Below are 24,938 nucleotides of genomic sequence, written 5' to 3'. Positions count from 1 at the left end.
GACAATTTTCACTGCAAAGGAGGGCCTGGACGCAAGATCCGAGTAGGCGAAGTTGTCATCATCCACGATGACAACACGAAGCGACTTATGTGGACAGTCGGTGTAGTGAAGGAGCTCATTTCCAGCCGAGACGGGCTGATTCGATCGGTAACGGTCAAGACCCCTAACGGGAACTTGATTAACCGAGCGATTCAGTCCCTACACCCCCTGGAATTACGCGAGGACCAGCCCGACGACGTTGAAGTACTACCCGCGCCGGAAATGGAGCCGGAAGAAGACACAACTCCATCCGTGTCAGCCGCCAGCCCGGTCGAAGAGAGCGAGCCGTGGAGCACGGGCTCTGGTGGGGAGTGTGTTGGGAATATATTAGATTCCCAACAGCAGACGACGCGGTCTGGACGCCGCACGAGGCTGCCCAGCCGTTTTAGCACTTTTGAATTGGGTGGTCCTCGATAGAGGGCCACCATTGTACATTTCTTGTATGTAAGCCCCGCCCTAGGCCTATTGGCCGTCTCGGAAGAGAGGGCAAGGGGCATTCAGTCGCGAAATACATCTCCTACAGCTAACAACGAGTATCACCAGTGCCTCCCGTGTGTTTCAATTCTTCAACTTCAATTTGTTAAAGGTAAAAGTCAGAACACGGGCTGATTATTTCCCTTCAAGGAGGTTCCCAGGAAGGAGATGTGCCGTGTGGGTTCCTCCTACTCGCTCGTGGCTGCTATGCCCTCGGATTTTGTGGCTTAATACGGAAATATGGTTGTAAACCCGCTCGCCCTCCTGCTACAGCAATTTACCGACCCCAAAATAACCGCCCGAGAGAGCCCTGAATTTCTTTTGGATTGCGGGACGCAATCTGGTATGACGGGGAGCGATGTAACGAATCGTCTAGCGAAGCCCTTTCTTGCCTTCCTTTCTCGAATAGACTACAATCTTATACCTTAGACCTTGTTACTTAAAAGCCTTCATTTACTAAGCTAGTTTTAAAACTCCGTTAAGAATATAATAAATAACGAAGACATGTCTCGGCACGTTGGCTAAATATAGATTTATTTTGGTTGGTTGGGAATTGCCCGAAATGGCCTAACACCGTCCGACCGATTTTTAGCTAGTGGGCAGCGAGTGGGTCGACGGGCAGTTAGGGGGCCGACGGGCAGTGAGAGGGTCGACGGGCAGCGAGTGGGTCGACGGGCAGTTTGGGGGCCAACAGGCAGTGAGAGGGTTGACGGGAAGCGAGTGGATCAACGAGCAAAGAAGGGGCCGACGGGCAGCGAGTGGTTTGACGGACAGAGAGGGAGTCGACGGGCAGCTTCAGCTGGTATCTTGACGGGCAGAGAAAGTGAGGGGGTGGACGGGCAAAATCAATGAGTGGGTTGGCGGGTAAGACAGGGGAACCCTTCATTGCGAAAAAAAATTAAAAGTAGACGGCGAAAAAATGGAGTGGAATCATTTTCTCGGAAACAGCGTAAGGATACGCTAGCGCCAACTATACCCCGGCCCTGGACGGGCCCAGCATTACTAGTCTATACTCTATAAAACAACAAGGAAATTGGAGGTGGAGCCTGTCACGCTGTGCATTTGTTGTGATTGGCTGGCGCCAAATCCGCCGTCTGCTTGGTGGGATGGGGTTGTGGAAAACTAAACTGCGGGTAAAATTGCGGAATCGGGTAATTTTCCAGTCTACGGGCTTGGCGGTCAACGACACGTAAGCTGACGGGCAGGGCGTTTTATTATTATTATTCTAATTAATTTTATTAATTTTATTAGTTTTATTTATTATTTTTATTGGCCACTACGGCAGGCGTTTTCGCGTGCAGAGAGGGGGTCGACGGGCAACAACGGCGGGTTTGTTGTGAAGCAAAGTGGGTTGAAGGACAGAGGCAAGAAATAAGTGGACAGGCAACTAAAGCGGGTATTTTGACGGGCAGAGACTGTACAATAGGACGGATAAATGCAATTTTTTAGTCTACGGGCTTGGTTTAAACGGGTGGGCGCTGCAATAGGTAAGCGGACGGGCAGAGACTGTACGGTTGGAGACGGGCAACTTCAGCGGGTTTTTTGGTGGGCAAGGGGGGTTGACGGGCAGAGACTATTCGAGAAAAGACGAGCAGAGGGAAAAAGTGGATGGACGGCAACTACAGCGGGCGTTTTCTGGGCTGAGACTGTGAGGGAAAGACGGGCAAAAGCAAATGAAAAGGTCAATGGGCCACTATAGTAGTCGTTTTGGCGGGCAGCGAGTGAGGTGACGGGCAGAATAGGGGTCGACGGGCAGCGAGTGGGGTGACGGGCAGCGTGTGAGTCGACGAGTAGAGAAGGGGCCCACGGCAGCGAGAGGGTCGATTGGAAGAGAGAGGGCAAACGGGCAGTGAGGGGGCCGACGGGCAGAATGGGCGCCGACGGGCAGCGAGGGAGTCGACGGACAGCGAGTAGATCGACGGGCAGCGAGTGGGTCGACAGGCAGCGAGTGGGTCAACGGGCAGAGAGGGGGCCGACGGGCAGTGAGGGGGCCGACGGGCCGAGAGTGGGTCGACGGGCCGAGAGTGGGCCGACGGGCAGAGAGTGGGTCGACGGGCAACAGCAGTGAATTTCTTGGTGGGCAAAGTGGGTTGACGGGCAGAGACTTTACGAGGGAAGGCGGGCAGAGGAAAAAAGTGAGTGAAGGGCCAATTATAGCGGGCGTTTGACGGGCGGCGACTGGACAAAAGGACGGGCAAATGGAAAAAAATTTAGGTGGACCTCTAAAGCAGGCGTTTTGGCGGGCAGATAGTGAGTTGACGGGCAGAGAGAGGGTTAACGGGCAGAGAGTGGGTTGACGGGCAGAGGGTGGTTTGACGGACAGAGAGGGGGTCGACGGGCAACTTCAGCTGGTATCTTGACGGGCAGAGAAAGTGAGGGGGTGGACGGGCAAAATCAATGAGTGGGTTGGCGGGTAAGACAGGGGAACCCTTGATTGCGAAAAAAATTAGAAGTAGACGGCGAAAAAACGGAGTGGAATCATTTTCTCGGAAACAGCGTAAGGATACGCTATCGCCACCTATACCCCGGCCCTGGACGGGCCCAACGTTACTAGTCTGTACTATATAAAAAAACAAGGAAAAGAGGAGGAGCCTGTGTCCGTCACGCTGTGCATTTGTTCTGATTGGCTGGCGTCAAAACCGCCGCCGGCTGCTGTGATTGGCTGGCGCCTTAACCGGCCTCTGCTACAGTGAATTGGTGGAATGGGGATTTGGAAAACTAAACTGTGGGTGGAAATGCGGCTTTGGGCAATTTTTTAGTCTACGGGCTTGGCTTAAAACGAGTGGGCGCTACAGTAGGTAAGCCAAAGGGCAGGGATAGCGGGTGCATTAAATAGGAAATAAGAGTGGCGTGACGGGCAAAAACTGTGGGATGGAAGACGGGCAGAGGCGAAGAGTAGATGGACGGGCAAATAAAGCGGGGATTTTGACGAGCAGAAATTGCAACAAAAGACGGAGAAGTGCAAACAAAATATCGATGCTGTTTTGCGGGCCGACGGGCAGAGAGTGGGCCGGCAGACAGATAGGGAGTCGACGGGCTACAACAGCGGGTTTCTTGACGGACAAAAGCAAAAAGTGGGTGGACGGACAACTATAGCGGGTGTTTTGACGGGTGGAGACTGATAAAACGATGGGCAAATGACAAAAAAGGTAGATGTGCTCCTACAGCACGCGGACAGATAGTGGGCTGACGGGCAGAGAGTGGTTTTACTATTAGAAAATGGGTTGACGGGCAGAGAGTGGGTTAACGGGCAGAGAGTGGGTTGACGGGCAGAGGGTGGTTTGACGGACAGAGAGGGAGTCGACGGGCAACTTCAGCTGGTTTCTTGGCGGGCCGAGATATTGAGGGGATGGACGGGCAGAAAGTGAGTGGGTTGACGGGCAAGAAAGGGGAATTCTTGATTTGTAAAACGAATTAAGAGTAGATGGGCGAATAGGCGAGGGTCGATTTTCTGAAAAATAGCGTTAAAATACGCTAGCGCCACCTATCCCCCGGCCCTGGACGGGCCCAACGTTACTAGTAATTGAATAAAATTCCAGCAATAAATAGGTTTTAGTTCAGGTGGGAACAGGGTACAATAGAAAAGATAAGCCTTACGATTAATGCTTTCCATGCCAAAAGCCAATCAGATCAGGGAATAAAAGCTGTAATGCACTAAAAATGAACACTAAGACCAAATAAAAACATTGTTACTGCTTCCGTCTATTTTGTAATAGGCCTATCACTCTTGTGAATCTTGTCAAATTTTTTCTTTTCACATAGTTCAGTGGAAGCAGTGTCAAACGTTCACCGAAAGTGTTTTTGTGATAGTCACAGCAATTTACAATCTAAGAAACAACGAAAACGCTTCATTGTATTAGGCCAGGAATGTCTCCAGTCTGCGTTCGTGAGTGTGCTCTTTAGCGCTAATCTTATTTCCCATTTGGTAGGTTGCAGGTTTTTTTTGGATAATTTTAGTTGAAAACTATAGCATTTTTATATAGCTGAGAAGGCATGCCTTTTCACGCCTGTCTGGACGTCCCTCGGATGTCCAGCACTATGTTCCCGGGAAGCATTGTAATATGCAGTCGATACACGAGGAGCATCCTACACCGAGGTTCGGCATTTTTCTATGGATAGCCATCGAAGAGTTGGCTTGGAATCTAGTACACAATCTAGACAGTTCATCTGCAAGAAAAAGTTCTACGTTTTACCTAGCATTTTCACGAGTGTTACAAGGTTTTTTAAGTTTATTTAAAATAAATTACGCATTTCCGTTTTACTTTCAATTTCGCCCATTAGACTTCTTATTAAACCTTCTTTGCCCCTGCAATAAGAACACGAAAAAAAAATTGCATTTTTTTATTCAAGAATTAGCACAAATCTGCCGTGTCCGAATTGGCGCTTTCACCCTATTTGAAAAAAAGAAATGACTACTAACTAACTTAACCGAAGGTAAAGGAGTTTTGGATGCATAATAAAAAATTCAATCGACAGTTATATTTCAGTAGAAAGATTTAATTTCCCTTAATACACCTGTTTAGGAATTGGTCCCTAGCAAATCGAGAGCTGCTTTGCCAATCGTAGATCGCACTTCGGTGCTTGGAGTGTAAATATTTGCGCCACCAACACAATTGGAGTACGTAATCAGGTTAAAACCCCGATTGGAACCAATCGATATATGCAAGACTATACTCGATCGAGTTTTTCGCCCGAATTAGGATTGATTCTACTCAAATGCCGCAATTTTTACCTTAAATCAAAAGAGCCATCATCTTTTAAAATGGCGTTTGGGCTTTCAGAGTAACCTAAGGTTTTTGTACCACCCTGTCCTGGAGGGACGAAGTTGTCCCCCATTATTCACCCAAACAGCTTTTCTCATGGCGGGACCCAGAATAGAGCCAAATCTGACCGATCCCTACATCTGTAAGTTGCTATGCTTCTCAGGTCCTTATTTCAAGTTGAAGTGTCAAAACTTTTTATTCATTAAATCTAGAAATATAAGTATATTATATAATATAAATATTTAAAAAATTCAAATCGATGATGCCAAGAAAGGAATGTAAAGAAATGTTTTTTCGCAACTTTCTAACGGCAATTCTATTCCAATTCACTTCAGTTAAAGTGCTAATATAACGGTAATTCAGCATTACACTTTGCTTTCTTTTGTTTAACTTCAGTCTGAAATATCAGACGAACTCACTTGCATAAATAACCAGTGCTAATGCAGAGAAGTTTCTGAATGAATGACTAATAATTCTAAAGACGTTAAGTATTTGTAATGAACACCATGGTCAGGTCAACTTATTTATATTCCGCTTGAGATGTAAAACATGGTGTCGTTATCGAACAAAGACGTCGGTATTCCTGAAACTGGAATTGTCCCTGGAGTTTGAAGGGAGAAGAGGTAGAGAGAGGAAGAAAAGAAAAAAGATTATCAACCCTCATTTGAATGGTGAAGCCACCATTCCATACTTGAGAGAATCGGTGTGGTTCTTGTATTCAAGTATAGTGTTCGGTGGAAGGTTCAACACTCGGCGTAAGGTGTCGCGAATTCGATTGGTGGTGGCTTGATCGCTGGCAATCCGGTTCCAAACAGAGATTATATCCTCCTAGAAGTGAAAAAAGAAACAAAACAAAACAAAACCATCACCATGTGAATTTAAGCACATGGCAAGTTTCACCTACGGCAAATCGAATCGAGATCACGGCCCCACAAATTTCGTCGCCTACCATGAACTGTTCACCTAACATTGCTAATATTAAGTTCTCCCAACAACGTGAAGCCAAACCTTTACGAAGACGCACTATCCATTTGCCACCACAGCGATTGGCATCATCCTGTTGAAAACATTCAGTATATCAAAAGACAATGATGATCACGTAACATTAATACTACCTCCCACATAGGTTTAATCCCATCTTTAAACAAGTGAAAATCACTATGGCCTGAAAGTTCACAGGGCCTGACCAGATGACAATAGTATGACCAAAACTGTTCAACAGAAGCAAAGCGTCCAACCATTCTAAGATTTTGATCAAAGCTTTGAGGTGCTGCATGTTTTCCAGGAGCTCGCCTACTGAACCACAAACAATAGGTATACCTGGATAGCAAAAAAAAACATTATAATTATACATAAACATATTTAAAAAATGGTATTCTGTACTGAAGTGGGTGTTCTTCTCTGGGAACTTGAATAGGTGGCTGAAAAACACAAATAAGAAGTCAACATGGATTCAATATGATATTGCTGTGAAGATAACAAGTTTAGCCAATGCAATAAACAATGCATACACAATAAAAAAACAAAGTTGCACGTAAAACTGCAGATCCAACATAATCTAAAGTTTTCCTTAATGTCTCACCAAGGCTAAATCCTTTTTCTTTCTGTCTTCCGCGAATGATGTTTCATCGTCATCACTATCCTCGCTGTTGTTCAAACTATAATAGAAAACTTTTTCATAGCAAACATGTGTTACTCATTTCAAAATATGTGAATACTTACGCATCAAATTTATTATTATTCAGGGCCATTTGGAAACAATTAGGTGATCTGATCTGTTACAGTGATAGCTGCTATTTCTTGCTTTTATTTTTTAATATTGTCCTTCGGCAACTGTACGGGCGATAAGGGAGAAGTGGCAATTTTCTAACGCAAATTTGATGGCTTACAATGTGTAACAGGGTTGCCTGTAAACTAAAGGCCGGTCGTCTGGCTGCAAATTTTCTTGGCAGCATGATGCTAGTAGGGCTCGGCCCCGCGACGATCGGGCACGATTTTGGCCAACCCGCGCGTTTTTTTTTTAAAGGACAAACCGGTGCGGTTCGGTTTGCCGTTTTTTTCAAACAGACTGAACCGCGGTTTATATCCGCAATTTGTGCCCGCGGTTTTACACGGTTTGCACGGCGTATTTGCGATTTTCACAGGACAATCAATCAGAAACAGATGTTGTCGCAAGATGGCGGAAGGATCGACCGATTTTCGATCGCGATCACCGCAAGTCTGATCGGAAATTAGAATTAAAACAAGTTGTTGACCGTCATTACTCTCACAACAATTAGTGATGATTGGTTGATTTGAAATTTCAGCTAAATTTTAAAAAAAATTTTAATGGCGGTTCAAACCGGCTTTGCCCAGTTGCAAACCTAAAACCAAACCGCAGTTGAAAATGGCTAAACCGAACCGACGGTTTGACGATTTTTTTTCGACAAACCATCCGTTCAGTTTAGCCATTTTCAACTGCGATTCGGTTCATGGTATGGGAATGAATACCTATCAAGTACGAACAGCTGGAAATTTATATAGCCATAAATGTTATGGCTATAATTATTTGTTTAAACAATGCCAACTATTTTTCATTATAGCAGCAACGAAAAGGTCTTAACCAACAGTTACGGAGTAGGATGCCATCAGAGTAATAAAGGCATTGCTGTACCATTGCAATGAGCAAAAAATAAGAATACTGGCGGTGTTAAATTTTGATTAAAAAAAATTAAAGTTAAATTCTACTTGCGGCGTTTTATTAATTTGTGTATTTCTCGTCTGAAACAGTCAGTTGATATTACGTTTATGTGGTTTATGGCTCCATTTTAAGTACAAAGAAATTTCTCATTGTTACCCAATTGTATGATACTAAATTTATCATAATTCATTTATTATGTTTTTTATTATTATTTTTTTATTTTGTTCGTTTGGGGTACTGGAAAGAGCATGAATGTTTCCAGACAGTGAACATAAGTCTGCTCTTTAGCGCTCACCTTTTTTCTCATTTGGCGTTGTTTGCGTTTTTGGTACTAAGTTAGTTGTAACTCACTACGCAAATGGAGCCAGAAATGCGTCTGGTTTTACAGCAAACTTTTAGGATAGTCTTTTATGCCAGTTGGCAAAAGGACTCGCGATTAGCGTGGATTTCCAATGGGTGCCCCAGAGTTGACCTAGGGCAATTTTTTTTCCCTAAGTATGTTCCAATGGACTGACGGGGCAACTTTTTTTCAGAGCAACTCTGGTTTTTTGTGTTCCAGTGACTGCCCCAAATTTTTAGAGTTACCCTAAAACTGCCCTTTCGGGCGCTCACAAAAACTGACTTTTTTTTCCAGGTTTTCAAACCCTGAACGGGGCACCTCCTAGCAGACGAATTTTTTCGAACTGTCACATGGTTTTTGTTGTGATTGTTATTTGTTTACATTTTCAAAATGAGTGATACTAGTGAACGTGGAAGTATTTGCGAATTTGTTAAATTATATCGTGATGACGATAAAGCATTGAAAAATAAACGAAGAGGAGATGACAATCGTTTTTTTGAGAAAAGATTCCGCAGGTATTTTTTAAATGTAGGTATAAAATAACAAATTGTAATTGTTGTGTCATTATTTTTTTTTAGGAAATATTTCTATTTACAAACTCCATTTTCGAGAACTTACAGACTGTAATCTAATTACAGACTCTACTGTTCCTGATTTTTTTCACGCGGACAATCAGGTAAGTTATGCTGAGGCTCTTCGTTTTGGTTATGTAGCCATTCCTGAGAAACCCATCGAACCAGAAAGTGCAAACAGTCCGATGTCCCGTACTTATGCTGTATACAATATGGAGGATGACTCAGGTGAGCAGGCGTGCAGTTATATATTGTTATGATTTATACACTATATCTAATCTGTCTGTCGTATATTACCTTTCCCTTATAACTGATCTGTTTTTCAGTGGGAACTGTGTTCGATGAGGTTGGGAAAACTTCCAGGGTAGCAATGTCTACTTGCAACAAGGGAAAGGCTCTAAAAAAATTCCAACGAACTCTTAAAGAAATCAAAAACGGACAGCGGCAGGTTCCAGTGGAAGGGCGAAGCACAAACAAGAGAGATGCTCAGAATCTACGCTGCACTTTTCCAACAGGTTGGACCCATGAAAAATTCAAAACCAAGAAGATGTTGTGGGTCCAGCTCGCGAAGCAGTTAAATGAGAAGTATTCAGCTTCTCATTTCACTCCTAAAAATATTGAAAACCGGTAAGAATGCTACTTACGCATATCATTTATTAATGTTAACCCCTTTTCTATCAAGAGATTTAAAACTGTGAAAAAGCAGCACACTACTGCAAACAGAAAGAATGGAACAACTGGTGAAGTGCTGCACCGCTCCGAGTTTGATGAAGAATTGGAAAAACTAGGAGCAAAGGACGACGGCATGATTCCAGCTGTCATACGTGGACAAGGGGCGGTAGTCTATCCCAAACCAAATTTAACACTGCCCATTGCCGGGAGCGTCTGCAGCTCAAGCAGCTCGGCTAACGCGGAAGCTGACTCCGATGGCAGAAGCAGCAAATGTTCTTCGGGAGATGGTCCACCGTCCACCGTAAAACGCAAGAAGACAATAAAAGAAGATATCACCAAGTTCTTGCAAGAAAAAGAAGAGCTACTTGCCGCCCAGCGCTAGCAAGTTGAAATCCTGAAGGCGGAACACGAAAACCGCAAAATGTTTCGCGAACAGAAACTGAAGGCGCTGGAAGAAAAGAATACCCTCCTTCTTGCTTTGCTTTGCGGAAAAATGTTGCTGAACAAGCCGACTGGTGGTGCTGAATAATAGTTGCAGCTTATCTTCAACAGGCACACATTGCATTTCCTTACGTCAGCGGCAAATAACAAAACACAGAATTCAAATTTAGTCAACTTACCTGTTCAATCCTGCCATTTCAATTCAGTTAATTTTGCTTACGGTTTCAATGTTTGTTCATGTAATTTATTTTCTATGTAATATATGTGTGAAAAAAAAATAAAGAAACGTTCACTTATTAAGTTATTAATTTAACTTATTATTACTATTAATTTCATGATTTCATTCATTCATTCATTCATTCATTCATCAGACATACATCTTCGCTTGTGTTCTCCGATTATTTTTGAAATTTCGCGATTTTCTGCATTCCCTTAAGTCCATGGGGCCGGATCTTTGTCTTCATCGTTTGTTACCTCGGCATTCCCTTCGTTTTCAGCGGTAAGTGTATTCGTCAAAGTGTCATTTTTAATTAGACATAAATTATGAAGAATGCAACAGGGCACAATGATTTTCGATCTAGTGTCAGTTGTATGAAAATTCATCCGCATAAGCTGTCGGAAGCGCTGCTTTAAAAGTCCGAATGCGTTTTCAACAATGATTCTTGTTTTGTTGAAGCGTTTATTATAGAATTTTTCTGCATCTGACTCAGGGTTTCTGTATGCAGTCAGAAGCCAAGAGGATATGGGGTACGCACCATCACCAAGAATGTGATAATTTTCACCACAAAGCTCTTGCAGCTTTGGATATACAGTACCCACGAGAAGAAGTGGATCACCCCTTCCAAGTTTGCTGTTTTAACACGCGTAGGATAGGCCCTACTGTGTCTCACGCCGGAGCTCTTTTCGTAAAGAAATATTGCACGTAAAATTTTAGGGTTTGTTGCATTCGAAAGATAAAGGAATGCTCTTTATCTCTAATTTTTTTATGTAAAATCCGTTCAGGATTCTATGAAATTTATCATAGACATAAAATATTGGATCACCCCTAAAATCGCACGCATGGAGTGTCCCTACCCGCAGCTTAGCCTTAGGATATGGAGGTGGCAAAAAAAATCACCTGATTTTTTTACATTACTATTTCTCCCATCTTTGCCACCCCATATCGGTAGGGTATATAGGTAGGGTATTTAATTGATGTAACTACTACAAAATTTTATCCTGCGAAATACACAGCCTCAGTTTACCAGTTGTTCTCAGTAGTTCTAGACGTGTTTTCTTCATCTCTTTGGGTAAGAATGTACAAACGCCTCCCAACTGTAGTGCCGTTAACTGTAATTCGAAGAGAAGTGATCAACCCGTTTCAGTTCATAAGTTTCTTAATGATGCTCTGCGATTAATTATCTGGCTGCAACATTGTGCGCTTAGATGTAAGCCTTAAGAACTACTGTTTTGGCCTCATTTCCCTTTGATTCCGCTTGGTTAGCTTGGAATACCACAGGCTTGTTCCTCGGCGAAATGAAGAGAAATCGAATATTGTTTATTACCTCATCTTCTTAATCCAATCTTTTGCTTACAAATTTTTCAAAATTAGATGTTTATCTTACATCAAATTTTTCAGTCAAAATATGTCTGGAGAAACTTTGAATCGTAACCAGTTAAATGAGTTCATATTATAAACAAATCTGTAAAACAAATTCAATTGAGAGTTTACTTTTAGTCACAAAAATTTCTTTTGTATGTTCTTACCTGGCGCATGGTCTGATTTTCCTTGCCCGTCTTAAATCTGCCGCTTGTAACATTGTTTGCTTGCAGGGAATTCGTCTGCTCATGAAGAATGGATGGAATTAGCCGCTAGATGGTGTGCCGAAATCTGTCATGGCGGCTTTCCTTATTCCGTATCCTTATCTCTGGTGTTATTAGGTATCCCGAACGCTAAACGCAGTGTTCGGTTAATACATGAAAGACATGCTAGTCAATAAATCTTATAGATAGAAAATTGAAAAAAAATTTATAGATATTTAATTAACACAAAGAAATTTTTTAATTTTTTGTCTTCATTTTTTTTTGTCCCTTTTTTCCATTTGCGCTAGGCACCTTCCGCCATAAGACGTCATGTAAAAACCCCCTTTTGGTCAGAAAGGGGGTATGACGGTGTTAAATAAGTATTCCAGAGTCCTTCTCATACCTCCCCGTCGCATGACACAATGCTAAATAAACGTAAATGGCGCTATTTTTCCCCTGAAATCCAAACGGTTGGCGTTACGCTTTAATTGTTCCTCTCGGCGAATCATAATCCATACATTGGCGTCTACACACACCGCTGTCACACCAAGCACAAACCAGAGCAACCACAAACACAACTCGAAAACTTTCCGACTAATAGCTAACCAACAAGATACAAATAAAAATTAAACCAAGAGCGACCGTGCCGCATGCGGCAATTTGATTTAAATCCTGGTTTAAAAAGGCAAAATAAAGTTAGTTTTATAGAATGAAAAAGATGTCTTTTTATTAACATATTTGTTTTACAAAAGTTAAAAATTAGAAAGCATCAAACTAGATTTTAACAGTGGTCATGGTTCTACATATAAATCGGGGCAGAAGTCTGGGTAAACGGGGTAAAAAGCGGAGTAACCGGTTTTTGAATCGGGTTTTGAATCTAGTTATTAAAGCCAGATCTTGGAACTCGTTTGGGATCGGGGTCAAAATTTGTCTTGACCCAATTTAAGTCTGTTTAGCCATGGACTGAAAATGGGCGATACGCATTCTGGAAGAACTGCACTGAAAACCAAAATGACCCGACACATCGCAGGCTGGTCGCGAGGCAATATGTACTACTTAGTACATAATCGCGCCTACAGTTTTCTATATGGAGAAAGTGTGCGTTGTCGCCACTAGGGCCTTGATTTGGTTGCTTTAGTGGTTAAACCACTAAAGTTAAACCAGTTAAACAATAATGCGTGTAGCGCATGTCTTTTAAATTAATGAAATTAATTAAAATAACATGAATTCGGTTGATGTAAATTTTTCCAATGAGGTAATATGTACAATATAAATACTAATATATATGTTACAATTATACATAGATATTTATATATATTACTATTATATATGTACGATACTATTATACATATACAATACTATAATATATATTATATATATTTATTCTGCTTACATAATGAATATGTACAATTTGTGTGGTAATTGAAATAAAAAAATATAAAAGAATTTTTTTTTATTATTTGTTAGCCAAATTAATTGCAATAATTAGTTGATTAATTACAGTAAATAGCCCTTGGTAAGGGCTATCTATTTTTGTGTAATTGTTATTAACATTTTGAAAGGGAAAAAATCTTAAAGGCAAAATGTGTTTTTGTTGTTTTTCGATCTAAAGTTCTAATGGACGCAACTGATAAAAACAAAAAAATTGATGTTACGCTTAAACTTTTTCCTTTTCTGAAAATTTAACATAACTTTCATAGAATTAGATAGTTCTTGATAAGAGCTATCGATTGATGCAAAATTTGTCAATTTTGACTGTTTATTTTCCTCATAAATAATTATTAAGGGATTTCATGATTTTAGAAAGGGGGGTGTGAAAAAGACGAAAGCTTTGCATTGATTGTTCGATGCTTAACCTTCGTTAAAACACGAAATCATTATAATATTTTTGTTGCTGGTGATTCCAGGAACAAGTTGTTATAAACGTTTATTTTTAGGATGCATTATTTAATCCCAAAAATTACGTTTGAAAAAGTAGTTTTTGATAAACCATTATGGCGGCCATTTTTTTACCGCGCCAAGTTCAAATTTTAAAAAGTGTAAATAAGTGTAAAAAATTGTAATTATAAGTACATATTTACATTTTGTTTGTGTCTAGAAAATTTCAGTATTCTGTCTTAGATAGAAAATCTTAAATATTAACTAAGATAAGTTAAACAAATTTATTTCATGGGTTCTCATTTAATTTACAATTTTACGTGTCTTTTTCCACATTTCCGCGTGGAAAAACTCCAAGCAGACAATATTCCAAAAAAACTATTGACTAACGCCCTGCGCGTCTATCATGTACCCCATAAAAAAAGTGCATCTGCAACTATGTACTACTTAGTACATATGTACTGAGACTATGTTGACATATCGCTAAAAATGCTCACTGATTGATGTGCAGTCGATCGCTACCAGGAAGTTGACTTTCACAACATGGTCTCACTACATATGTACTAAGTAGTACATAGTTGCAGATGCAGTTTTTCTTATGGGGTAAATGATAAAGGCGCAGGGCGTTAGTCAATTTTTTTTTTTAATATTGTCTGCTTGGAGCTTTTCCACGCGGAAGTCGCGATATAAAACGTGGTTTTCCATGTGGAATGTGGAAAAAGTCACCTAAAATTGTAAATTAAATGAGAACCCATGAAATAAATTTATTTAAATTATCTTAGTTAATTTTTAATATAAGACGGAATGCTGAAATTTTCTAGACACAAACAAAATGTAAATATGTACTTATCATTAAAATTTTTTACACTTATTTACACTTTTTAAAATTTGAACTTGGCGCGGTAAAAAAATGGCCGCCATAATGGTTTATCAAAAACCACTTTTTCAAACGTAGTTTTTGGGGTTAAATATAGCATCTTAAAAGTAAACGTTTAGAACAACTTTTTCCCCGAATCACCAGGAACAAAAATATTATAATGGTTTCCTGTTTTGACGAAGATTAAGCATCGAACAATCAATGCAAAGTTTCGTCTTTTTCACACACCCCCTCCCCTTTCTTCTAAAATCATGAAATCCTTTAATAATTATTTATGAAGAAAATAAACAGTTAAAATTGACAAATTTTGCATCAATCGATAGCTCTTATCAAGAGCTATCTAATTCTATAAAACTTATGTTAAATTTTCGGAAAAGGAAAAAGTTCAAGTGTAACATCAATTTTTTTGTTTTATCGGTTGCGTCCATTAGAACCTTAGATCGAAAAACAACAAAAACGCATTTTGCGTTTAAGATTTTTTCGATTTGAAAATATTGATTACAATTACCTAAAAATGGATAGCCCTTACCAAGGACTATCGATTTATATTATATTTATATTATTTATGTATTAAATCAGCGAATATCATAATTAGTTTTTCTGACAAATAATTAAAAAATTGTTTCTCTTATATTCGTTTATTTCAATTACCATAACTATTGTACATATATATAATAGTAATATATATATTGTAATTGTATGTATGTATAAATATATAAATATAATTGTACGTATGTATAAATATATATATATAATTGTAATATACTGTATATATGTGTATTTATTATATTGTAACATTTATGTACATTATCACAATATTGTAAATATAAATTTATATAAACCTAATTCATATTATTCGCTTTGAAAAATTAAGACATGCGCTACACGCATTTTTGTTTAACTGGTTTAACTTTAACGGTTTAGCCATTAAAGCAACCAAATCAAAGCCCTAGGGGTGACAACACACACTTTCCCCATAAAGAAAACTGCAGGCGCGATTATGTACTAAGTAGTACATATTGCCTCGCGACCAGCCTGGACTTTCATGTCCATGGGTATGGAAAAAGGCACCTTGAAACCCGATAGAACTGCACCGAAACCCAAAACGACTTAACCGATCAGTCAAAAGGCTACGCGATTGGCCGCTAGTCCCAGCCCTAGGTTCTAGAGCATTAACAAGGTTGGCTATATTTATTTCTCATTTCAACATTTAAAATACTTTGTACCAAAATACAGTTAATGCTAATTCTTTTCCAAGTTTTTAAAAACAATAAATGGTAATATTGAAAATTTTTGTCGAGAAACATCTTATTTTACGAACGTTAGATGAATAAGATTAAAAAGTGGCAATGCCTTGATTCTTCCGCTTTTCATTATAAGTTTCATTGCTGATAGTAGCACGTAGCAACTCGATAGGTTTTAAACACAGAACTCCGAACCACGTGTGAACCACGATGCATTCATCCGGTATGTTCATCATGAAATCGTTTAAAGTATCATAGCAACCAAAAACTAGTTTTATCGTGCTTTATTTAAAAAAAAAGGGGGCCCTGGTAACCAGTAGAATTATTTTCATCAATTGAACCAAGTGAAATGTCCATCGTTTTGAATTTGTGGGTTTCATTCGTGTGTTTCTCTTTATTTTTCTATTCTAGAAGTCTTAGGAGAGAAGCATAGCGCAAAAAAATCTAAGAAATCACTGGGAGACATACAGGGAGATGGCAACTTTGTCATAGAACCATCAGAAAAGCCAGTAGCCAAACTTGATTGTTCACAGTGGCCGTTGTTACTTAAGGTAAGAAATTCAAATAACATGGAACACTAGTATGTTGTTTTTATCTTCCTCTCTTTAGAATTTTGACAAGTTGAACACCAGAACAAATCACTATACACCTCTTCCTAACGGCTGTTCACCGCTGAAGAGACCAATTAAGGATTACATTCACGGTGGTTTTATTAATCTTGACAAGCCGTCAAATCCAAGTTCACATGAAGTAGTTGCTTGGATTAAGAGAATATTGAGGTGTGAAAAAACAGGCCATTCTGGCACCCTGGATCCTAAAGTGACTGGTGTGTGAACATTGATGAGTTTTGTTATTGTGAATATTCAAAATATTTTTCTTTCTAGGGTGTTTGATTGTCTGCATTGATCGTGCCACAAGATTGGTTAAATCTCAACAGGGTGCTGGTAAAGAGTATGTTGCCATTTTTAAGCTTCATTCCTCTGTTGAAGACACAAACCAGGTATGTGTTTTCAACTACAGAATTGACTGTTTTGGTACTGGTCATTAATTTATTGGAAGTAGTGAATAGAAGTTTTTATAGCTATTTTGGACAACAAAGCATCTTCAGACTGATAATTCTCTTTTTAGTGAAACATATTATTTTAATGTCTTGCCCTGTTTTAGATTCCAAGAGCTCTGGAAAAATTGACTGGAGCCCTCTTCCAGAGGCCTCCACTTATTTCAGCCGTTAAGCGGCAGCTCCGCGTGCGTACCATATATCAATCCAAGTTCTATGAATATGACGCAGAGAGAAATATGGGTATTTATTGGATTAGCTGTGAAGCCGGAACATATGTTCGTACCCATTGCGTCCATCTCGGATTGGTGTTGGGCGTAGGTGCTCAGATGGCGGAACTTAGGAGAGTGCGATCTGGTAAACAACTGCTTGTGTATGATTATGTAAAGTATTAACTTTCATTTTTAAAGGGATACAAAGTGAGAAAGAAGGTTTAATGACGATGCACGATGTCATCGATGCCCAATGGTTACATGATAATCATAAGGACGAAACGTATTTGAGAAGAGTGATTCGACCCCTTGAAGCGTTGATGATGTCTCACAAACGTATCATCATGAAAGACAGTGCTGTAAGTATAAATTCGTTTCATAAAGTTCTCTAATTTAATGGATCTATCGACAATGTCATAGGTGAATGCCGTTTGTTATGGAGCCAAAATCATGCTACCGGGTGTACTGCGATATGAAAACGGAATTGAGTTGAATGAGGAGATCGTGATAGTCACTACCAAAGGTGAAGCTATCGCTCTCGCCATTGCATTGATGACGACTACAACTATGGCTTCGTGTGACCATGGAATAGTGGCCAAAATTAAGCGTGTAGTCATGGAGCGTGACACCTACCCTAGGAAATGGGGATTAGGGCCTAAAGTAAAGCAATACTACCAGGAAAACTAGATGTTGGCTAAAACATTTTTCTTTAGGCTTCTGTGAAAAAATCTATGGTGAAACAAGGATTGTTGGACCAGTATGGAAAGCCAAATGATAAAACACCCAAAGATTGGTTAACCACATACGTTGATCTTAAGTACGTACCTTTATATGCAGTAACAGTTCATCGTCGTGATTCGAATGGTATAATTCTAGCAATGTCAAGAAGGAAAAAGTTGAACAGTGTGATGTTGAAGATCGAAAGCGAAAGTTGAGTGAAACGAGTGTGGTCGCTGAGGCACAGTTAGAATCAATGCCGGAAACAAAAGAAAAGAAAAAGAAGAAAAAGGATAAGGAAAGGGTAAAAAAAATTTAGCTGGATTTTGTGGAGCTAAAGGAGTTGAAATTGTATAATAAATATGTATTATGCAATAAGGAATCGCTTGGTGACGGTAGTGCATCCCTCGGGTCGTTACCTGAAACAAAAGAAAAAAAGAAGAAGAAGGATAAGGTCTCAACCAATGATGAGTCATTGAATGTAGAGGACAACACAGCAATTCAGGTAATTTCATTGGTTATCCTATTTTTTAATGAATTAGGTAATTTTGATAGTAACATAATTAAGTGGTTTAACAATGGAATGAAAGCTTCATTTGCTCAACAACTGCTACATTGGATCATTAAAAAACGCAAATTAATCTTTTTAGGAGCCTGAGTCAGGAAAGAAGAAGAAGAAAAAGAAGGATTCAGAACATAATGACTGAGCGCCATTGAAATAACTTAATGGATTATGTTTGCAAAAAAAAAATAAACGTTTCATTTTACATCTTCGGAATTGTGTATTACACTGTTAACTTGATTGCTGGACAATTGGCTGTAAGTTCATATTATGTAACAACTTCATTAGCACCTTCGAAATTCAAACCTTCTACGTCTACTTCGTTCTCGCTAGCATTCAGCATATTTAACGTAACTTCGGCGGTGGGTTTGTTGTTCATCATTTGAGGTTGCTGAACAACTACAACTGTCTGCTGAGGGCTGGAAGCTATGTTCTGGTGTGAATTTGTTTGTGTGGTGGTTTGATTAAGAACTCTTGGTAATGAAACACCTGCAGTTTCAAAGCACTTTTTCTTCAAACTTCCATGGATTTGGGTTCTGCATAAAAGTCATTTTCTGAGCCCAGCAATCTGTCATGATTTTAATCTCAACTTACACTGTTTTGTCTTTAATGTGTTCTGATAACTTTTCGAGGTCCTCTCCAAATCGCTTGATAGAATTTCTTAGCATTTCTATTTCATCTTCACTCCATTTGGATCTATGAAGAACAAATTATATGAAATTGCATACAAAACAAAATTCTCAAGCTATTTGAAAATAAGTACCCAGCGTTGGCATTTTCGGAGGAATGAAGTTGCATGGTCAATTTTCCCAATGTACTGAAAGCTAATAAAAAAAAGGCAGCAATCATTTTAAGGCATAAAAAGAAATGCTATCAAGTAACTACCTAGACCTGCAGCACCAAATATATCGGCAACTTTATTTGCAGAATTCATTGTACGATGAACCAGACCTTTCGCAGTTTAAGTCCACGATATTATTTACCGCTAAACCGTTTGTTCAACTAAGGAAAAGTTTAAACTCTCCTACAACGGGTGTCAAGAATGTGTTTGATCACAATACAAGAAGCGTGGATGTCCCTAAAACGCAGAAGCCAAAAGCCAAACGTTTTTCTACTAAAATGCAAACGCAATGCGGAACCAGAATCCTTGTTTTGTGGTTTAGACGCGTTCGACCTTTCGCAAAATATGTTATACCAGCTAGACTGCCAGCTAGACCTAGACAACTTCACGCACAGAGTTTCCATATATATGGTTGTTAATTATAAAATGACAATTGTGCTGAAGTCAGCCATGTTCATTGTCCCGCAGAGATCAAGTTGTAAATTGTGCCGTCGGGGGCAGCACCTTGAAAGACGCGACGTAAAAGTACCATAAAGTAGTAACAAGGTTCCACGTTTGTACTAGAACGGGACAAGCAGTGCTGTACTTTTGGCTCCTCTTAGTGATATAAAATTGGCCTCAGCTATTGCATCTCACAGGCCTTAATCGTTAAGTTGGTCTTGCATGTAGTTAGTTACAATATCGCCAACGCTTCCGTAAATCGTACACCGAGTAGGAAATTGACTAGAAAGAGTTCTGAGTTTGGTGGAAACATTCTGTAATCAGCACAAATACTATAACGTAGAACCTCACAATAAGCTGTCCGATTCGAATACTTTTTTTCTGCTTTTTCATTGCATATTATTTTTAGTTGAAAATGACGACGGCTTCAAGACCAACTTTTGCCCCCGCTACTGGCGGACAAGGCAGGGGAGAAACGTCTCTCAGTTCCATGAGTAAACAATATTCAAGTCGAGATCTTGCATCGCATACAAAATTGAAATACAGGTGAGATAACAAAAGTTAGGTTGATGAACATATTTTCAAAATATAATTTTTGCAGGGATATTGGTCAAGGATCATCAGAAGAAGTGAGAAACAAGGATTTGAAAAGAGATCTTGAAGAACGAGAGAAATTTCATAAAGATAAAAGTGATAGAAAAGATAGATCATTAAAGAATGTTTCATCAGTCTCATCTGCCCAGTAAGTAAATGCAAACTACTTTAATAATATATCCTCTAAAGAAGAAAACAAATTGTTTCAATTTCTATTTTGTTGCTGTGGATCAATGGTTAAATGTTTAACTTTCCCATTGCAGAAGAAAGTTTCGTGTAGATTCAACCAGTAATGGCTTAGATACAGATGATCCCATTGAAGATGAAAGTGATGATAGTATTGATGATGAAGAAGAGGATGATACAGCTGAGTTAATGGCTGAATTGCAAAGGATTAAAGCTGAACGAGCATCTGAATTGGCCAAAAAAGTATTTTGTGATAAAGTATACTAATAGAGGTTAAGTGTATTTGTTCTGTATCAATCTTTTTTAGGAAATGGAACAAAGACAGGAAGAGGAGCGTATTAGGATGGAAAACATTTTAAGTGGAAATCCCTTGTTGAATTACACTGGGAAATCGCAAAAGTCTGATTTGCGCGTTAAACGCCGTTGGGACGATGATGTCGTCTTTAAAAATTGTTCTCGCGCTGAACCGGAACGAAAAGAAATTACTTTTATCAATGACTCACTTCGTTCCGAATTCCACAAAAAGTTCATGGACAAGTATATTAAGTAATTCTAGTTTCTTTGCTAATAAAAATACATTTCCATACTTACATATCGTGGTGTTGAGACAGCCCATCAATTAGAATGCAAATCAGAATAAGAAACTAAAAAAAAATTAACTGTTTATATTTCAGTTAGCTAGCTAGAGATGGCAAAAACAATTCTAACAAATGCGTAATGTTTTTAAACCTTTGGTTTGTCAAGGTTTTAGAAAATGTATGAAGACTGATTCATAGCAAATTCAATGAAAAGTAAAGCGAAAGGTCAGCTTGTTCTTTGTACTAGTTGTACGTATCATAGGAATGGGCCATACAGAGTAAAGTGCGGATGGGCATAAAATTTTTTACAGCAGTCTTCAGTTTTCCCATAATGTAATAGTCCGTGTATTATTTGGGGACTAGTAACTTTGGACCCGTTAAAGGCCATGGGATAGGTGGCGCTAAAGTATTTGCTCTGCTCGTCAAAACGTCAGCTATAGTTGCTCGCCTACCCCACTCCTGTGAGGACAGAGTCTTTTGGGCTAGTTGCCAAAAGGATTCGAGGTTTTCGACACTTGGACAAGCTGTTCGCGTCAGTAGAACATCTATCTAGCGACATTTGGACTATTGGTTCCCGACGTTTGGTCGTGACAACGAAATGTTGCTGAACCTAGTAAGCCCTATACTATGGTTTTTTTTTGTTTTTAATGAATGAATAGGTATTCACAATTATTGTGATTGTTGTATCGATATTTTTATTCGGGTTTATCGTGTAATCAGACTTGCCGCGATCGCGATCAAAAATTGATCGCCGATCCGATCTCCGATCAAAAATTGATCGCCGATCCGATCTTTTGAAAAAGATCGGAGATCGGATCGGCGATCCCAAAAAATTGATCGCGATCCGATCGTTTTTAGCGATCAAACTTTTCGCCATCTAGCTGTAGATTTTCAGCCGCAGGGTTCTATTTCACTGCTATTTATGCGAATGCCAATTGAAGGAAACTGTTTAGTGTTCACCCTCAAAGGCCGCCAGTGACTGTCGCTGTGACAGCCAATGCTATTTTCGCGAAACAGTGTAAATTTTTACCGTTAGATGCTGCACAAAAATGATCGCTAAAAATGATCGGCAAAATTTGATCGCCGATCCGATCTTTCGCAGTTTGATCGGATCGCCCGATCCGATCAAACTCAAAAGATCGGATCGGAGATCGCGATCGGAAAATTGATCGGCGCGGCAAGTCTGCGTGTAATAAACTTACATATTGTCCCGTCAGCGAAATAGAACTCGTCACCGCGACGGCCCCAGCAGCGCCAGGAAAAAGATCCGGCTCTGTTTATGGCCATCCTCCTGAGCGCCGCCCCGTTCGCGAAAAATAAATAGAGCGGCTTAAACCACACTCTCCGTCTTAATTTGGCTTCTTTTGTTTTAGTTGTGTTTTGTCATCTCGCTTGGTGTCGTGTCTTGTCTAGTAAAACGTGGGTCTTTTCAATTAACAGTTGAACTCGGAACGTCACTTCTCGCTTTCTCACCCATTTTAGGGGGAAGATCGCGTAACGAAGCCAAATATGCATCTTCGATATATAATTCTTTTCTTCGCATCTTTATCCTTATTAACTGTAGACATATTAATTGCACCATAACATACGCAGCACGGTTGACCTAAGTGAACACCTGCTAGCTGACGCACCACAATCACATTTTGATTAGCGGCACTGGGCGACGCTCATCATTACACCATTATCATACATTTAAAAAATCTTTGATTGGCGGCACATGCGACGCACATTCTCGCACAGAAACACGCCATTTTGGCAATATGCGAAATTTCATGGTGAACCTGGAACCCGAAGAAAGTCACTCAACGACTTGTCTGCGATTCCAGTAGCTTTTATTAGGTTTAATTTCATCTAGTGCCTTTTTCTAATTATTAGTTTTGTGTTATGAACATTTAGCCGTGTAATTGGTATCTACTGTGAATACTCAAATATCTGCATTGTGTTTTACCGTAGGGCCTACGAATTGTGTTACGTTTGGTTTTCAACTTGCGTCTCTTCTCGTATTCCGCTCGTGCTACTAAGGAAAGATTATATTACGATTATCTCTTTTTCACGTTCAGTTTCCCAATTGTATCGCCTGAATCATCTTTCATTCAAATTCCCTTTTTGTATTCAAATGCCTAGTCTATGAAAATACATTCATAATTGTGGGTAAAACGCCTCTGGAGTTCATTATTACTTAATTGACTTAATTATGTAAAGTCATTCACCCCACGACGAGAATGTTTTACAATCGCAATCCGTTACAATATTGTCATTGTAGAAGAAAAGTATAATTATAATCCCCTGAGTTTAAGATCACTTGCAATGAAACTGTAAACTACTTTTTTGACATGGCTTTTGATTATTTCCTATTTAACAATATAGTGTATGGGTTATTATATATTTTAAAAAAATCTACGTAGTAGAAAAGGATAGGCCGTAAGATTGTTTTTAACCTTTAAATTTAAATTTAAAATCAATAAACTAACAAAAAATGAATTTTAGTGAAAAAGTTCTATACAAAACTATCTGAAAAATAATTAGGAGGCAAATTAGGAGAGTCAATGTGTGGCTGGCACGGGAGTCCACTTGCCGTAAAATGTATAGTATCCTGCACAAAAAGAAGAACACCAGATGTAATTTGAAAATGTCATCTATGGGCAAAATTTATGAATTATTTACCTTTTTTAAATAGAGTCGGCCTGTGTTTGGCGCAGAAACGCAATAAGTTGGGAAGGGTAGTTTAAGTCCAGACAGCTTTTGCTAATGCCCCAGGTGTTATGAAAAATGTCTAGAAAAAGTAGCGTCTAGTCTTTTTTTCTTTTGGTTAGAGTGGACCAGACTTGCCGTCCAGTTATTTCTTGAGCGATTATCGGTAGCCGTCGATAATCGCAAAAAAAATGATCGGCGATCATTCGTCTGTTGAAAAAATTTGATCGGCGATTAAATTTCTTAGCGATTTTTTTTCCGATTATTTTTGAGCGCCATCTAGCAGTAAGAAAATAGCTTGCCACTGTTTAAATTGAAAAAAATTGAAAAAGTGAACATTTCAAAAAAAGCGTCTGCTACAAAAATGACAAAGCTATGAGTAGACTTTCATATAGTCTCATCTACCGTTCATAGATGTCGCTAAATAATCGAAAAATAATCGCGATTAAAAATTAATTTTTTTTCACTTTAATCGCCGATTGCGATTATTTTTAAATAATTTGATCACCGATTAAAATTTTAATCGAAATCGCAATCGCGATTAATTTTCAATCGCGATTACGGCAGCTCTGGAGTGGACCAATACAGCGGATGGCCCACATAGCTATGTTTCGGGACTGCTACACGAGCCTCCTGCCTAATCGATGCTCTTCGGGCCTTCTTCACTGCCGCCGGCATCCCAGTAAAATTTTGGTCTTACGGCGGACACTAGTTCGTCGCCGCAGATTTCCTACAGGATTCGGGAGTATTGCCGGCACCTCGTCGTCTCACTATCCGCAGTCGAATGGAATCGCCGAGGCCGGCGTTAAGGCAATGAAGCAACTCATCAAAGCCTCATGAAAATCCGGATCGTTTAACCAGGGCACGTTCGACAGGGCTCTACTCCTGTTCCGCAAAGCGCCGGCACAGCATCGCCAGCGCACCTGATCTTCAACCGTACTGTGCTCGACAGCCTTCGCCGCTCTTTCGCCTCCGAATAGCAGCGCTACGTCGACATCCTGAAAAAACGGGTGAACCAAACCACTCCAAATCGAACACTTCAACAGGACGGTTCACCACTTGCCGCCGCTAGCAGTCGGAGATCATGTGGTGGTGCCACACCCAGCCATTAAGTGCTGGGGCACACCTGGCATCGTTGCAGGAATCGACCCAAAGTGAGACTACCTTGTGAAAACCCCAGCCGGTCGACTATACCGCAGCAATTGACGGTTCCTCCGGAAACCCATCCTGGTAATACGGCTCGAGAGAACCCGATTTGGTCCCACCTCATCCCAACGTACCTGACCCACCGGTACCG

The 24,938-nt window shown here is 39.9% G+C and overlaps 4 protein-coding genes across 5 annotated transcripts; 2 read left to right on the top strand and 2 right to left on the bottom strand.

The window, feature by feature from the left end:
- Positions 1–5,707: 5,707 nt before the first annotated feature.
- Positions 5,708–7,160, bottom strand: LOC130688101 (eukaryotic translation initiation factor 4E type 2-like). Its single transcript, XM_059496659.1, has 7 exons — positions 6,999–7,160; positions 6,859–6,934; positions 6,660–6,697; positions 6,392–6,596; positions 6,181–6,333; positions 5,968–6,104; positions 5,708–5,877 (listed from the first exon to the last, which is right to left on the bottom strand). The coding sequence occupies exons 1-7, from the start codon at positions 7,025–7,027 to the stop codon at positions 5,835–5,837; spliced, it is 681 nt and encodes a 226-aa protein (XP_059352642.1). The 5' UTR covers positions 7,028–7,160; the 3' UTR covers positions 5,708–5,834.
- An 8,683-nt stretch (positions 7,161–15,843) lies between these two features.
- On the top strand, positions 15,844–18,522 carry LOC130688098 (H/ACA ribonucleoprotein complex subunit 4-like). The gene is made up of 11 exons (XM_057511090.1): positions 15,844–15,985; positions 16,174–16,313; positions 16,372–16,588; positions 16,647–16,762; positions 16,927–17,176; positions 17,230–17,390; positions 17,452–17,691; positions 17,745–17,848; positions 17,908–18,052; positions 18,128–18,253; positions 18,399–18,522. The coding sequence occupies exons 1-11, from the start codon at positions 15,973–15,975 to the stop codon at positions 18,453–18,455; spliced, it is 1,569 nt and encodes a 522-aa protein (XP_057367073.1). The 5' UTR covers positions 15,844–15,972; the 3' UTR covers positions 18,456–18,522.
- Positions 18,523–19,506, bottom strand: LOC130688102 (chromatin complexes subunit BAP18-like). Its single transcript, XM_057511094.2, has 4 exons — positions 19,196–19,506; positions 19,074–19,134; positions 18,905–19,006; positions 18,523–18,846 (listed from the first exon to the last, which is right to left on the bottom strand). Exons 1-4 carry the CDS (start codon positions 19,242–19,244, stop codon positions 18,579–18,581), a joined length of 480 nt encoding a protein of 159 aa, XP_057367077.1. The 5' UTR covers positions 19,245–19,506; the 3' UTR covers positions 18,523–18,578.
- A 231-nt stretch (positions 19,507–19,737) lies between these two features.
- On the top strand, positions 19,738–20,964 carry LOC130688099 (spliceosome-associated protein CWC15 homolog). Of its 2 annotated transcripts, none has more exons than XM_057511092.2 (5): positions 19,738–19,908; positions 20,002–20,138; positions 20,194–20,334; positions 20,453–20,615; positions 20,680–20,964. In XM_057511092.2, the coding sequence occupies exons 2-5, from the start codon at positions 20,008–20,010 to the stop codon at positions 20,920–20,922; spliced, it is 678 nt and encodes a 225-aa protein (XP_057367075.1). In that variant the 5' UTR covers positions 19,738–19,908; positions 20,002–20,007; the 3' UTR covers positions 20,923–20,964. The 2 variants fall into 2 exon arrangements, with proteins under 2 accessions (XP_057367075.1, XP_057367074.1); XM_057511091.2 differs by having other exon boundaries at positions 19,750–19,908; positions 20,450–20,615.
- Positions 20,965–24,938: the final 3,974 nt, after the last annotated feature.

Source organism: Daphnia carinata, chromosome 8, assembly GCF_022539665.2.
Source record: "Daphnia carinata strain CSIRO-1 chromosome 8, CSIRO_AGI_Dcar_HiC_V3, whole genome shotgun sequence".
Taxonomy (NCBI): Eukaryota; Metazoa; Arthropoda; class Branchiopoda; order Diplostraca; family Daphniidae; genus Daphnia; species Daphnia carinata.
The sequence above is the reverse complement of the archived record's forward strand: the minus strand, read 5'-3'. Positions and strand labels throughout refer to the sequence as shown.